Genomic DNA, 14,713 nt, shown 5'->3' on the forward strand with positions numbered 1-14,713 from the left:
TCTAATCTGATGTGTGTGTAAAATATAGTGCTTTTACTCAGTGTGGTGTTCTCTCTTCTCTCCCTGGACCGGCATAGGGGGCAACGGGGGGTGCACATCCGGAAATAGAAAGCGACGTAAGGTAGATCGCTTTGCCCAGAACCACCACTAGCCCTCAACATTGTGGGCAGGCGGGCGGGTGGGAAGTAGTTAAAAAAAAATATTCTCTCAATATTTTTATTTTTCTTTAACCATTTTTTTTTTGCTATTTTTTAAAATACTTTCTTCAGAGTAGTTCAATGTTACCAACATTATATTACTCTGGGGGGAGTGATCAGGGATTTTTTTTTTTTTACATTTTGCATTGCAGGAGCAAAAAGATTATTGCTCTGCAATGCAATGCTTGCTTTGAACTGTTATGAATGGGTTAAGTTCATGACAGTTCAAAATACAGTGATCTGTGATTAGCTCCAGCTGGCCACATAGTACAGTGTGCTGTGATTGAGCCATGTACCATGTGAGAGCTGTGGGCTAATCACAGCTCTCCAGGAACAAAAGCAAAGCTGTTATGAATCAGATTGATTCATAACAGCTTTGCTAGCATTGTGATCATGTGATTGCATAGCGATCAGATGATCACCAGGTCTCGATTACCGGGATCCACATTCTGCTGTGTACGGTGGACACAGCGGACGTGGGGGGGGGGAGCTGTGTTGTTCGGGAGAACAGCATCCCCCTGTGTTGGTACCAGGGGCGGACTGACAACTAATGGGGCCCCCGGGCAATAGGGATCATGGGGCCCCTGTGTCCTTGCCCAAACTCAAAAAAAGCCTATGAAAAAGGTACCAGGGGCATCTCATGGGGCCCCCTACTGACCCTCGGGCCCGAGTTTCCAAATGGTCAGTCCTCCCCTGGTTGGTACAGCCTCAGGGACATACGGGTACATCACTGGTCCTGTAGCTGCTGCCCATCCACAGTACATTGTGGGCAGGCAGACGGGAAGTGGTTAATGGTGAATTTAACCTTTACATATCAATTGTCTTTGTTTATAGAAGAGTTTCAGTCATAGTTTAGGTTGCCAGTACAAAATGTGCTCAGTCAGTAAATTTTTCATGCTTTTTCAGTAAAAAAAAGTAATGGGGGTTGGCAATACTGGATGAGAGTAAAGGGCCCTGGGATCAGTGGGATGGGTCCTGGGCCCAGATGGGGGAGTCAGGGGATCCCTTAATGGTTTCTTGCACTGGGGCCTTGAAGGTTCTAGGCCACATGCTTAGATGTTTAGTGGTAAAATAAAATGAAAGTCAGTTTTTTTTAAGACAACTATAAGTATTTTATTTTTCATAGTAAGTAGCAGGACACACTATTTTCACATTATCCTCTGTCCAATTGAAAACTTTGCTATTTAAATAGAAACCTAATGTTTGAATTGTTTGGTCAGGGCAAATATCTTGACGCTTCAATATTCATCACGGAAGGGAAACTCAGGATGGTTGATCCACCTGAAAGAAAAGACATGGTTACTTATCCCCCACTGAGATATGAAAGAGGAACACAGTTTAGCACAAAATGTTAAAGTTGAACTCCACCCTTCCATTCATTCCAGCACAGTAGTATAGGTGTAATGTAATATAAAGTTTTTAATAGCTATTGATTTACAAGAATACTAGTAATAGTTTTTATGTTACTAACTGCCTCCACCCGGCCTATACTAATATAAGTGCTCTCTCCTGGGTGGACGTCATATGATCTGTCACCCACTATGTCCACCACACATACACTTTTAGAAGAGTTTAGTGCCAGGAGAGTTTAGAGGATGTAAAAAAAAACCTCTGCCAATGTGCCCAGGAACAGCAGAGTTTTGGTTGAAAAAACACTTGATGCGTGTAATGTTTGGCGTGTTTAGCGCTTGAGCATTCATTTACTTCAATTGGCAGCATACAATTTTCAGCCCAATGAAATTAACGCCCAAACGTTTCATGAAGGTAAACGTGGCTAATTGCATTACACACTTTTACAAGCATCAGGCTTTTTTTTGCTCCAAAATGCTGCTGCCAGGAGGAGGCTTCTAGGAGAGTTGAAAAAATGTCCTGTCTGCATGAAGCCTTAGAGTAAAAGCTGAAATTTTCACCCCTATGTCTGAATTAAATCATATCCATGGTTAAAATTTTAAAACATTTACTCATTTCCACATAGTGTTTCAACTGAAAATTAGAAATATGACGAGTGGTGGATAGTCATGTTACACCACATCCCTATATAAATACATACAGATAAGGATAGGTTATGGGATGTTAAAGGTGTGCAACAATAATTAGAACATTTCTTTAAAAAATTTTCACAATTTTAAAAAATTGTAAAAAAATGTTAAAGAAATGTTTCTAATGATTGTTGTGCACGTTTAAAATCTCATAACCTATCCTTATCTGTATGTATTGTGTTTCAACTGTTTCTCGCCTACTTCTAGTAATCTGAATAACCTTCAAGTTTGTAAACTTAAGGCTCCATGTACACTGCAGCTGATAAACTGACGTTTAGGAGCTTTTCTGTGTTTTTTCAGCAGTCCCTGAACTCTCCCTAATGTTTTCCTATGTGTCCATGTACAGTATGTCATTTACAGTCATTTACAGGCAGTTGAGTTTATAGTAATTTTTTTGAACGCAGCAAAATTGCGTTCAGGAGAAGATTTTACCGGCGTTTCAAATGCCTAACACTTGTAAACACGTGTAAACGCTTGTAAATGCGGTTAACCGTGTTTATAAGCGTTTGAGTTTAGAAGCGTTTTTGACTGGTCCATATCTAGGGCACAATTCACTAAGCGGTATCCTACCGCATCCAAGTAGGATACCGCATAGCATTTAAAAAAAAAAAAAAAAACCATTTGAATCCACTAAAAAGTCATGCAGAATTTTAGTAGTGAAAAGCATGCATCATATTTCAGCTGTCAGCGGGGTTCCCACTGGCAGCTGAATGTAAGAATTATATTTATATTATCCTCCTGCACTCAGAATGTCAACCTCTAAATATAGCCGCTAACACCCTACCACATACATTCAACATGAATGTAAGAATTGCCAGCAATTAAAAAATAATTTTGAAAAAATGGCTTGTATGGATTTAGAGGGGAAGCCCCACGCCAAAATTTAAAAAAAAATGGCGTGGGGTTCCCCCCAAAATCCATATTAGACCCTTATCCAAGCATGCAGCCCGGCAGGTCAGGAAGGGGGGGTGGGCGAGCGCCCCCCCCGAACCATACCAGGCCACATGCCCTCAACATGGGGGGGTGCTTTGGGGTAGGGTGAGCTCCAATCCAAAGCACCTTGTCCCTTTGTTGATGGAGACAAGTGCCTCTTCCCCACAACCCTGGCCGTTGGTTGTGGGGATCTGTGGGTGGGGGGGCTTATCAGAATGTGGAAGCCCCCTTTAGCAAGGGGGCCACCAGATCCCGCCCCCCCCACATGAATGAGTATGGGGTACATGGTACCGCTTCCCACTCACAAAAAAAAGCTGTAATGTGAAAAAATACAGGAGTCATTCTTTGACAAGTCCTTTAATAAAAGAATGTCCCCAAAGTAGATCCAATGTCAATTACGATGCCCACTGCTCCCGCTCTGGAAAAAAAAAAAAAAAAAGGCTCCGCTTCTGACACTGGCCTCCGGCCCTTTGCCTCTGAGCTGGTTTGACAGTTCTTTAACCTCCTTGGCGGTATGATTCCTTCTGATTTTTTGTGCTGAAAGCGGTACCATTTTTTCGCATGGAAATAGTTTTTTATTGTAGGCTGTAATTTTTAGGAAAATTTCCCCACAAATCATTATCACTCAATTCTGTAAGTGGTTCTGATTTACTATCGCTGTTCTCTAGCCGGTCTAAAACCGCTTTTGACGTAAAGGGACGCTTTTTGGACGCCATGGACTTTTCTAAGTTTCCAGGCAGAAAGAACAGACAAAATGCAGGCAGGGCGCCGGACAAAGCACTAGGGACAATATGTATGTGAAATGGGATGAAACAGCAATGTTTTACTATTTAAAATTGAAAAAAAAAAAAATGACATTTTTTAAATTTTTTAAATTTCCCGCCGCCGGCGGCGCCCGTACGTCCCGACGTCACGGGAACCGGAACACAGAAGCCGGATGCCGGCATCGGCCGGAGGAGATGGCCGGGGACGCTGCAGGGGACACATCGCGGGAGCGAAGGACAAGGTAAGTGCTGCAGGGACCCCCAGATCAGTGCCGCATGGTAAGCCCGAGTGTAGCTCGGGGTTACCGCTTGTGGTATAGAAATTCTACCCCGAGCTACACTCGGGAAAACCGCCAGGGAGGTTAATATGATTCCCCACAACCACAGCTCAGGTTTGTGGGGAAGAGGCCCTTCTCCCCATCAACATGGGGACAAGGTGCTTTGGGGGGGGGAGCTCCCCCTACCCCAAAGCACCCCCCCATGTTGAGGGCATGTGGCCTGGTATGGTTCTGGGGGGAGCACTCGCTCTCGCTTGCCCCCCCCCCATTTCCTGACCTGCCGGGCTGCATGCTCGGATAAGGGTCTGGTATGGATTTTGGGGGAAATCCCACGCCATTTTTCTTAAAATTTTGGCATGGGGCTTCCCCTCAAAATCCATACCAGACCCAAAGGGCTTGGGGACCCCATGTCGTTTTTTAATTATTTTTTAATTGCTGGTAATTCTTTCTTTTACATTCAGCTGTCAGTGGGAATCCCGTTGACAGCTGAAACATTAATGCATGCTTTTCACTACTAAAATACCGCATGACTTGATAAAATAACTCATGCGATATTTTAGTAGCCTTTTTTAGTGAATTTACTATTTTTCAGTACATTCTGGCCATTTGAGAGGGTCTCCTGAGGTTATCTTTTAAAAACGCTTCTAAATGCAAACGTGCATAAACGCGGCATGCAAACGCGGCTAAACTGAAGTGTTTTAACCTATGTTTTCTAGCAGTCAGTTTCCATTGTTCAGAAGAGGTTTCCAAACGCCCCGTGTACATGAGCCCTTACTTTGTAAGTACTACTGTGGCACACATTTCACAGAGCCTGCCTAACTAAAGGGCCGCTAAGAGGAGGAGTTTCAGGAGGCGGAGTCAGTACAGGAATCACTGCTTGCAGGAAGCAAGGTACCATGGGATATGTACAGAATAAAAAGAGGAAGCTATGAAAGTGATGGCCACTTGAAGGAGAGCTTTCAAGTAAGCCTATATTGGATTTCCAAAAATAACCATTGTTTGTATTGTTATTACAAAGCTGATGTTATAAAATTAAAGAGTATACTGTGAGCATAGTACTACTTTAACTAGGTTTAAGGTTTTCACAGGTAATCTGTGCTTGTGTGTGTTTTTCACCTATATTCAGATGAAAATGCCCAAAAGTTAAAAAATCAATGGCTCAATGAGCAATATTCAATAATACTTACTGCCTAGCTTCGACATAGCGATAATTTCTGTTGAGAGCTTCAAGTTCCTTCATGTCTTCTGAAGGCAAATTGAAGTCAAACACCTGTAAAAATGACAGATTATTATAATTTGCTGGCTTTTTAAATAAGGTACCTGCCAGTGTCGGGAGTCTACAGTAGTTCTGTCTTCTGCAGGCAGTTCTTCCTAAAACTTTGCCGTTATCAGTAACAGATTCTGCTGCTAACCCCAAAATAAAAAGTTAAAAAAGGCCCTAGTAAAATTATATTGAAATAAAATATGACATGGATTCCCAATGCTGCCATATTGGATATACAGTGGAGAAAATAATTATTTAATCCCCCGCAGATTTTGTAAGTTTGCCCACTTACAAAGAAATGAAGGGTCTATAATTTTTATCATAGGTGTATTTTAAATGATAGAGACAGAATATCAACCAAAAATCCAGAAAAAAAACAAACAATACAAATGTTATAAATTGAGTTGTAGTTCAGTGAGTAAAATAGGTATTTGATCCCCTACCAACCAACAATAATTCTGGCTCCCACAGACTGGCTATGTGCTCATGTGGTACACAGATTAGTCCTGTCAATTTAAGAAGGTGCTTCTAATGACAACTTGTTATGTGTATGTAGCGCTACTCTTGTGAGGGTCGCTGTGTTTTGGGTATCCCTAAGCCTCTCTCTGCACAGCTAGGCAACAGGTATTTCTTGCACCAACTTGCATCCAAAGACAATGACCAGTCCTTGGCTTGATTTTGTTATTTTATTAGGGGAAATCAACTTGGATGGGGAATAGGGATTATTGGATGCCCAGTCTGACTTTAAACAATGGAATGGGAACACCTCCTCCCTATGTACAAAGGCAGATGCTGGTCTGGAGCTCCATGCAAAATTTCACCTCTTGGCTTAAGGATGATCATGAGAAAAGTGAGAGATCAGCCCAGAACTACATGGAAGGAGCTTGTGAATGATCTAAAGGCAGTTGGGTCCACAGCCACCAAACAAACCATTGGTAACACAATATGCTATCATGGATTGAAATCCTGCTACGCCCCAAAGGTCCCAATCCTCAAGAAGACCCATGTACAGCACCATCTGAAGTTGCCAATGAACATCTAAAAGATTCAGAGAAGGATTGGGAGAAAGTGCTGTGGTCAGATGAGACCAAAATTGAGCTATTTGGCATTAACTCGACTTGCCATGTTTGGAGGAAGAAAAATGCTTTGGGGCTGTTTCGCTGCTAAACATACAGGTCAACTTTGCCACATTGAGAGGCCAGTGGAAGGAGCCATGTATTGTAAAATCATGGATGAGAACCTTCTTCCCTCAGCCAGAACACTGAAGATGGGTTGTGGATGGGTCTTCCAGCATGGCATGACAAAACATACTGCGAAGGCAACAAGGGAGTGGCTCAAGAAGAAGCACATTAAATAAGAACTCCGGGATAGGTAAAAAAAATCACCCATTAGTACACCCCCCTACACAAAACACTAAACAGTTAATACATTTGTGAAATTCCTTACCAATGAAGAGAAAAGTCAAACTGCATTTTCAGGAAGTCATCTCTGTAATTCAAAAGATAACAGCATCTGTTCTGCCAAGGAGGAAGTGTAACATCAGGGATTACATCATAGCCTTTCCTCTCAGGAAACTACACTTCCCATCAACCTCTGGGAATTGCAGTGAATGTAGGTGGATACACTAGGCCTGTACATGCTGAATGAGTGCTCACCCACTTCAATGTAAATCACGCCTCCTCATTCTCCAGTCACACTGCTCAGCACCCCACAGCAGTACAGTTAGCAGACGATCTCATAAATGTAATGAATGGATGTGCAAAATGTTTACCGTATTTGCCGGCGTATAAGACGACTTTTCAACCCCTGAAAATCTTCTGAAAAGTCGGGGGTCGTCTTATACGCCGGTATACGGCGAGCCGGTGTGTCAGGGCGGCACTTTTTCCAGGGGCGGTGTCCTCCAACGGACACTAAGTACAGGGGTGGGCAGAGGGGCTGCTGTACCTTACCTGGCTCCGATCCCGGTCCCACGACGATCCGGTCCAGGAAGCGCGGCTGCTCCTTCTTTCAGTTCGGCAGCTCGATGGTCATTAGTGTCAGTGGGAGGAGGAATAGTGCCCCATCGTTAGTGTCAATGGGGGAGAGGAGCGGCTGCTCCTTCTTTCAGTTCGGCAGCTTGATTTTCGCGGGGCCGTTCGGCTCCGCCTCCTCACCGGTGATTGGGCGCCAGCGCACACAGGCGACCAATCACCGGCGAGGAGGCGGAGCCGAACGGCCCCGCGAAAATCAAGCTGCCGAACTGAAAGAAGGAGCAGCCGCTCCTCTCCCCCACTGACACTAACGATGGGGCACTATTCCTCCTCCACACTGACACCAATGATGGGGCACTATTCCTCCTCCCCACTGACACCAATGATGGGGCACTATTCCTCCCCCACTGACACCAATGATGGGGCACTATTCCTCCCCCACTGACACCAATGATGGGGCACTATTCCTCCCACTGATACCAATGATGGGGCACTATTCTCCCCACTGACACCAATGATGGGGCACTATTCCTCCCCCACTGACACCAACCATGGGACACTATTCCTCCTCCCCACTGACACCAACGATGGGGCACTATTCCTCCCACTGACTAATGATGGGGCACTATTCCTCCCACTGATACCAATGATGGGGTGCTATTCCTCCCACTGACACCAATGATGGGGCATGATTCCTCCCACTGATACAAATGATGAGGCACTATTCCTCCCACTGACACTAATGATGGGGCACTACTTCATCCACTGACACCAATGATGGGGCACTATTCCTCCCACTGACACTAATGATGGGACACTATTCCTCACACACTGACACTACTGATGGGGCACAATTAGTGTCAGTGGGAGGAGTAGTGCCTCATCATTGGTATCAGTGGGAGGAATCATGCCCCATCATTGGTGTCAGTGGGAGGAATAGCACCCCATCATTGGAATACCATACTGAAATACCATACCATATTGAAATCAAATCTGATGTTTTTTCATTTTTATTTAGTGTGCGTTGGAAGAGGGGTAGTCTTATACGGCGAGTATAGCTCAAACCCTATATTTTAACAGGAAAAGTAGGGGGTCATCTTATACGCCCAGTCGTCTTATATGCCGGCAAATACGGTAGTTCTTTCTATGTAGTCTACTTTATATTGGATTCTCCCTCCTCTAAGTTTCATGTTACTGGCTGTGGCTGCTCTCCCCCTTCAGCCACAACAGCAGATAAACTAATTGAGCAGATACTGTAGCTATACTACAGGAGATTACTAGAAACGCATCCTATGGTGTCACAGAAAAGAACACATTTATAGTACAGCGTTGAACCTCTGACAATGTTTTTATGGCTGCTCCTGTGCCAGAGTCGGGAAGTGAGATGAAGTCTCCCTCCAGTGGGGTCGCAGGGACAAGAAGTGAGGGGGAGTCTCCCTCCAATGAGGTCACAGAAACAGGAAGTCAGGGGAAGTATTCTTCTGGTGGGGGTCACAGAAACAGGAAGTGAGGGGCAGTCTCCCTCCGGTGGGGCCACAGAGACAGGAAGTGAGGGGAAGTCTCCCTCTGGTGGGGCCACAGAAACAGGAAGTGAGGAGAAATCTCTCTCCTGTGGGATCACAGGGACAGGTACTATGACATTAGTGTGACTGGTGGGGGGGGGGGCTGTGTGACAGGAGGGGGGGTAGTGTGGCAGGTGGTGGGGGTGGTGTGGCAAGAGGGGGGTTGGTGTGACAGGGAGGGCAGTGTGACAGTTGGAAGGGATGGTGTGACAGGAGGAGGGGCAGTGTGACAGAAGGGAGGGCAGGGTGACAGAAGGAGGGCAGTGTGACAGTTGGAATGGATGGTGTGACAGGAGGAGGGGCAGTTGACAGGAGGGAGGGCAGTGTGACAGGAGGAGGGCAGTGTGACAGTTGGAATGGATGGTGTGACAGGAGGAGGGGCAGTGACAGGAGGGGGGACATTGTGACAGTAGGTGGGGCAGTGTGACAGTTGGAATGGATGGTGTGACAGGAGGGAGGGCAGTGTGACAGTTGGAATGGATGGTGTGACATGAGGAGGGGGACATTGTGACAGGAGGTGGGGCAGTGTGACAGCAGAGGGGGAAGCAGTGTGACAAACGGACACACCATATACTGCTGGGATTAGGGTTGGCACCTCATCCCTTTAAAACCAAACACATATGAATTACACAGGTTCTGAGGCTAATTTATTGCAGGTAAGGCACTAAGTGAGTTTAATTACCACCTTATTCAGCCACAGAACCCGTGTAACTCATATGTGTTCGGGTTTACAGGGATGAGGTGGCAACTCTAGCTGGGATAGTGCTGGGCACAGCTGTAGCAGAGAACCAAAAAGCGGCAGCCAAGTCGGGGCGGAGCTAGGAGGTGGAGCCAGCAGTTGCAGCAACCTCTGGCTGCCAGAAACACATAGAGCAACTGATGCTCTGCATTCTCCTCCCTGCAGCTGATTGCCTGCTTCTTCTCTCCCTCCCACAGGCATTCAGCAGCTGCAAGGAGGAGAGCACAGGGCATTGGTTGCTCTATATGCCACCCGCCGACCCTCTCATCCAGGTCGGCGGGACTGTAGCAGCTGTCAACGGCCAGCCAATGATTGGACAGTTTAGGGAAATGGGCAAAGCCACAGAAACCTAGCGTTTCACCCAGTCCCCATCCCATTGAGTGGCCCATGACAGCTGCTCTGGTCCTGCCCACCCCTGACATCACCGCTCAGTATTGACAGCTGGCTTTCTCCCACCTCTATCTTCACCAACCCCTGAAAAACTGTTTTATCTGGCTGTGAGAGGAGCACTGAGTCTGTGGTCAGTCCTCCTGTGTCCTAGCTGTATCCTCCTCCTCCAGCCAGTGCAGCCTTTCAGAATGGCCCAGAAAGACTGTCTTTTTTTGAACCTTGCCACCATGGACGGTTCAGATCGGCGATCTCCAAGTCCTGTTATGCCCACTATAGCAAGCAGGAACTGAAGTACATCCCTGCTTCCTGTGGATAGAACTACAATGAGAAGGGCCAAGACCGGTGGCTGGGGGAATAGGAGGAATAGCAGCCACCATTCTTACAAACAGGAAACTCCTGGGAATTATTGGTTTGATATGAAAATCATCAGGCTATATCAGAGCAACTACTGAGTTTACAAGAAGATGGATGATATATTCAGTGAATGTAGGAAATCAGCAACAAGGACATGTAAAGACGTTTTTACACAAAATTCTGCTTTAAGGTCATGGAGTGGCCTAGCCAGTCTCCAGACCTTAATCCTATAGAAAATTTATGGAAGGAGCTGAAACTTCGAGTTGCAAAGTGACAGCCAAAAAACATTAAGGATTTATAATAGATCTGTAAAGAAGAGTGGACCAAAATCCCTCCTAAGATATGTGCAAACTGGTAACCTACTGCAAGAAACGTCTTACCTCTGTGCTTGTCAACAAGGGTTTCTCCAGCAAGTACTAAGTCATGTTTTGTTTGGGGAGCAAATAATTATTTTACTCACTGAACTGCAACTCAATTTATAACATTTGTATCATGTGTTTTTTTCTGGATTTTTGGTTGATATTCTGTTTCTATCATTTAAAATACACCTATAATAACCATTATAGGTCCTTAATTTCTTTGTAAGTGGGCAAACTTACAAATTCTGCAGGGAATCAAATAATTATTTTCCCCACTGTATATCCAAGATGGCAGCATTGGGAATCTGTGTCATATTTTATTTCAATATAATTTTGCAAAGGCCTTTTTTAACTTTTTATTTTGGGGTTAGCAGCAGAATCTGTTAATGATCAAAAAATAATTTTCCCCACTGTAGGAACCAGTGGTGACTTCCTACTTAATCACAGCTAGCTGCCTACTGTGCATGTGCAAGATCTTGCAGCACTGTGTGGCTGGTCCTGCAGCCTCCTGGGATGTGTGTGTCCATAAAGGAAAAAATATCTAATGTGTTAGGGTTGAGGAGAAGAAATAATGGCACTTTCACTTTGAAGACAGGTTGTATTCAGAAAGACAGCTGTAAGTGGACACCTACCAGTGTAGCATTCCACTGGCCACCAATACCAGGGCACACCTGGTTCAGTTACAAGAGGCATACATCCTCTCCCTGACCACAGTTACTGAAGCATTCTTCCCACTAACAATTCAAGGAACATGCTTATTTCCGCTGATACCAATGTACTGTAAGTGGCATTCTTCCTCCCACTGATCACCAATGTAAGGGGACAATTTTCCTCCCACTGACCACCAATGTAATGGGCATTCTTCCTGACAATAACCACTAATGTAAGGGCATTCTAACTGACACCAATATAAAGATATTCCTCCTCCAACTAACCACTAATGTACAGAACATTATTCCTCGAAATGACCAACAATTTAAGGGGCATTCTACCCCCTGACACCAATGAAATATTACATTTTCCCTTCCACTAACCACCAACATAATGGGAAATTCATCCTCCCACTGACCCTGCATTTATTGAGCCTTCTTCCTTCCACTAACCACCAATATAAGGGGCATTCTTCCAGCCACTGACCACTAATGTAAGGAGCGTTCCTCAAACTGACACCATTGTAACAGGAATTCTTCCTCCACTAACCACCAATGTAATGGTAAAGTCATCCTGCAACTGACCATCAATGTGTTGGGCTTTCTTCCTTCCACTGACCTCCAGTGTAAGGGGCATTCTTTAAGCCACTGACCACTAATGTAAAGAGCATTCCTCAAACTGACATCATTGCAAGAGGCATTCTTCCTCCCACTGACCACCAGTTTAATTGGAAATTCATCCTCCCACTGACTATCAATGTTTTGAGCCTTCCACTGACCACCAATGTAAGGGACATCATCCCTCCCACTGACCACTAATATAAGGGGCATTCTTTCCTTATTGACACCAATGTCAGGGGCATCTTCATCTCACTGGCCACCAATATTAAGGACATTCATCCAACTGACACCATTGTAAAGGGCACTATTCCTCCCACTGACCACCATTTTTCCTTCCACTGACCACCAATATAAGGGACATTCTTCCAATGACACCAATGTAAGGGGTATTCTTCTTCCCACTGAGCAGCAGTATAAAGGAACAGTTTTCCACCCACTGACACCAATGTAAGGGACATTCTTTCACACACTCACACCAATATAAAAGGCATGTTGTATGTCCGGTGAAAACAGGTTTTTTTTTATCTCCTACAAATCAAGGAATAGTAAATTACAACCCTCATGCTGAGCTTTTACACTAAACACACTTGCTTTTTTCTACAACTAACCTGAAAGTTTTCTTTGATCCTTGTGGAATTAAAGCTTTTTGCCAGGACAACAACTCCAAGCTGAAGAAGGAACCTTAGGGCCACCTGAGCTGGTGACTTGTTGTGTTTCTTGGCTATGGTTACCAAAGCCAGATCCTCCAGGACAACCGGAGCATTCTGATCAATCCTAAAAAAATATTTACAATAACACAAACCTTATTTCTTTTTCCCTGGTAGCAGCTCATATACAACCTCCAATAGCTTAGCAGCAAATTCAGTACAAAGAAGACATCCTATAAGGGGTTAGCCTGCTTAAAATAATTTTGGTTCTTAAAGTGTACATCAAGCAAACTGTTGTCTTGTGTTAGAGAAGAGAAATGAGAGAAGAGATAGAGTGAGTAATGATTTGAACTCTTGTCATGGTACTACTGCATTGCTGTTCTACTGACAACCGTTTCACTAGACAGGAAGAAGGGGAACAATCTACAACATCCTTTTTCCTACTCTACTATAGAAGAGAAATTTTATTTGTGTTTGTGTTGCTACTAAAAAATGTGTTTCACTTCCTGTCTGGTAAAATGTATCCAATAGGACAAGAAGTCAGGCTAAATCTCCCTGAGTGCTGGATAGCAGTAAACACATGACAGGGAATGTAATGCTTCCCCACTTATGAGGCGGCAGCATTTTGAAGTACCATATCTTTTAAATGGGTTGAAAACTCATTAATTAATGCACTTTGATGTATTGTGAGTATATCTACAGATTGTAAATTGTAAAATATTGTAATGGATGCAAAAAATGTTCCAAACAAATATGTGTTCAATCTTGTAGATGATGTCACCCATATGCAGAGTTCTTCTTTTTCCCTGAGGAAGGAGTGAAGTCACTCCGAAACGTGTTGGAACATATAGAAACTATCTCTGTAATCATATGTATGGATGGTGATGTTACAGCATTTTTTAATGGTAGTCAAACATAGTCATACTGGGTATCCTTATCATTCAATTAATACTTTGATGGTGATACTGTACTATGACTTTGGATGATCTATTGTTTGGTATGTCTACATGTTAAAATATTTTTTTTTTACATAATAAAAATCTTGCACTTTTTATAAAACTTTTTTTCGGTATATATCTATGCCTTCAAAGTCCCAAGTACTATAGGGGGTATTTTCCCTTTATTTATCTTGTAATTCTGGGGATGTTGGCTACTGATCAGGAAACCCCTCTTCTCTTTTCCAAACAAATGGACGAACACACCATGAAAAATACTGGCTGATCTGGACTCTGTATTCCTTCCATAAAGAGTAGTCCCCTCTAGCTTCTCAATGGCAACTTCCAGTCTCCTAAACCCCATTCCACTCTCGGAGCTTGCCGATGGATAGCAAGGTGAGGAGGGAGATCTCCCCCCATCCCACTTCTCTTTCCTCCCTCCCCCCAATTTTATGTATTTATTTCTACTTATTTACTTCCCTAGTCTTGTTGAGTCTTAATCTATGTTTTGAAATGTGTAAAAAAAACCTGGCAACAGCAAATGTTATTAGAATGTAGCTTTTCACATATATTGTTTAGCTGTTTTTTTTGTAAGATCTGTCTTTTATGAGATCTTGATGTAATGACATGGAGATACACCTGTATCCTACTGTTACTTTCTTCAGTTATGCTATATTTTTGTATGGCTTCTATGATTTTAAGACCGGCCATATACCAATAGCAATAACCAATAGTAGTAGGTGGCTTTCTATGACTTGCTTAAGCCTGTTAGTCACATACATTTAACCTGGAAACTCCTAATTAAATAAGACTCAAATCCATTACAATGAATTTGAAGCCTCTTTCTTTTTGCTAATATGTGCCGTCTGTGAAAACCAGTAGGAAACTCAAAAACTACCAGGAGAACATACAAATTTCATGCAGGTAAAAGCTGGACAATTGCTGAACCCGTGAACCCAGTGCTGTAAGGCAAGAGTGCTATCTACATAATCACAATCCACTCGTATATAT

General features: G+C 43.8%; 1 protein-coding gene across 2 annotated transcripts in view; it reads right to left on the reverse strand.

The window, feature by feature from the left end:
- Positions 1 to 1,291: 1,291 nt before the first annotated feature.
- Positions 1,292 to 14,713, reverse strand: part of LOC149449341 (aldo-keto reductase family 1 member C15-like) — a 33,965-nt gene continuing 20,543 nt past the window's right edge. For both annotated transcript variants that reach the window (XM_089693375.1, XM_089693376.1), the window contains 3 exons: positions 12,729 to 12,894; positions 5,399 to 5,481; positions 1,292 to 1,478 (listed from right to left, as the gene is read on the reverse strand). In XM_089693375.1, the coding sequence (XP_089549501.1) occupies positions 1,436 to 1,478; positions 5,399 to 5,481; positions 12,729 to 12,894 (292 nt within the window). In that variant the 3' untranslated portion in view covers positions 1,292 to 1,435. The remainder of the gene's footprint in view (positions 1,479 to 5,398; positions 5,482 to 12,728; positions 12,895 to 14,713) is intronic.

Source organism: Staurois parvus, unplaced genomic scaffold, assembly GCF_062004578.1.
Source record: "Staurois parvus isolate SC_StPar_1 unplaced genomic scaffold, SC_StPar_1.0 ptg000629l, whole genome shotgun sequence".
Classification (NCBI taxonomy): Eukaryota; Metazoa; Chordata; class Amphibia; order Anura; family Ranidae; genus Staurois; species Staurois parvus.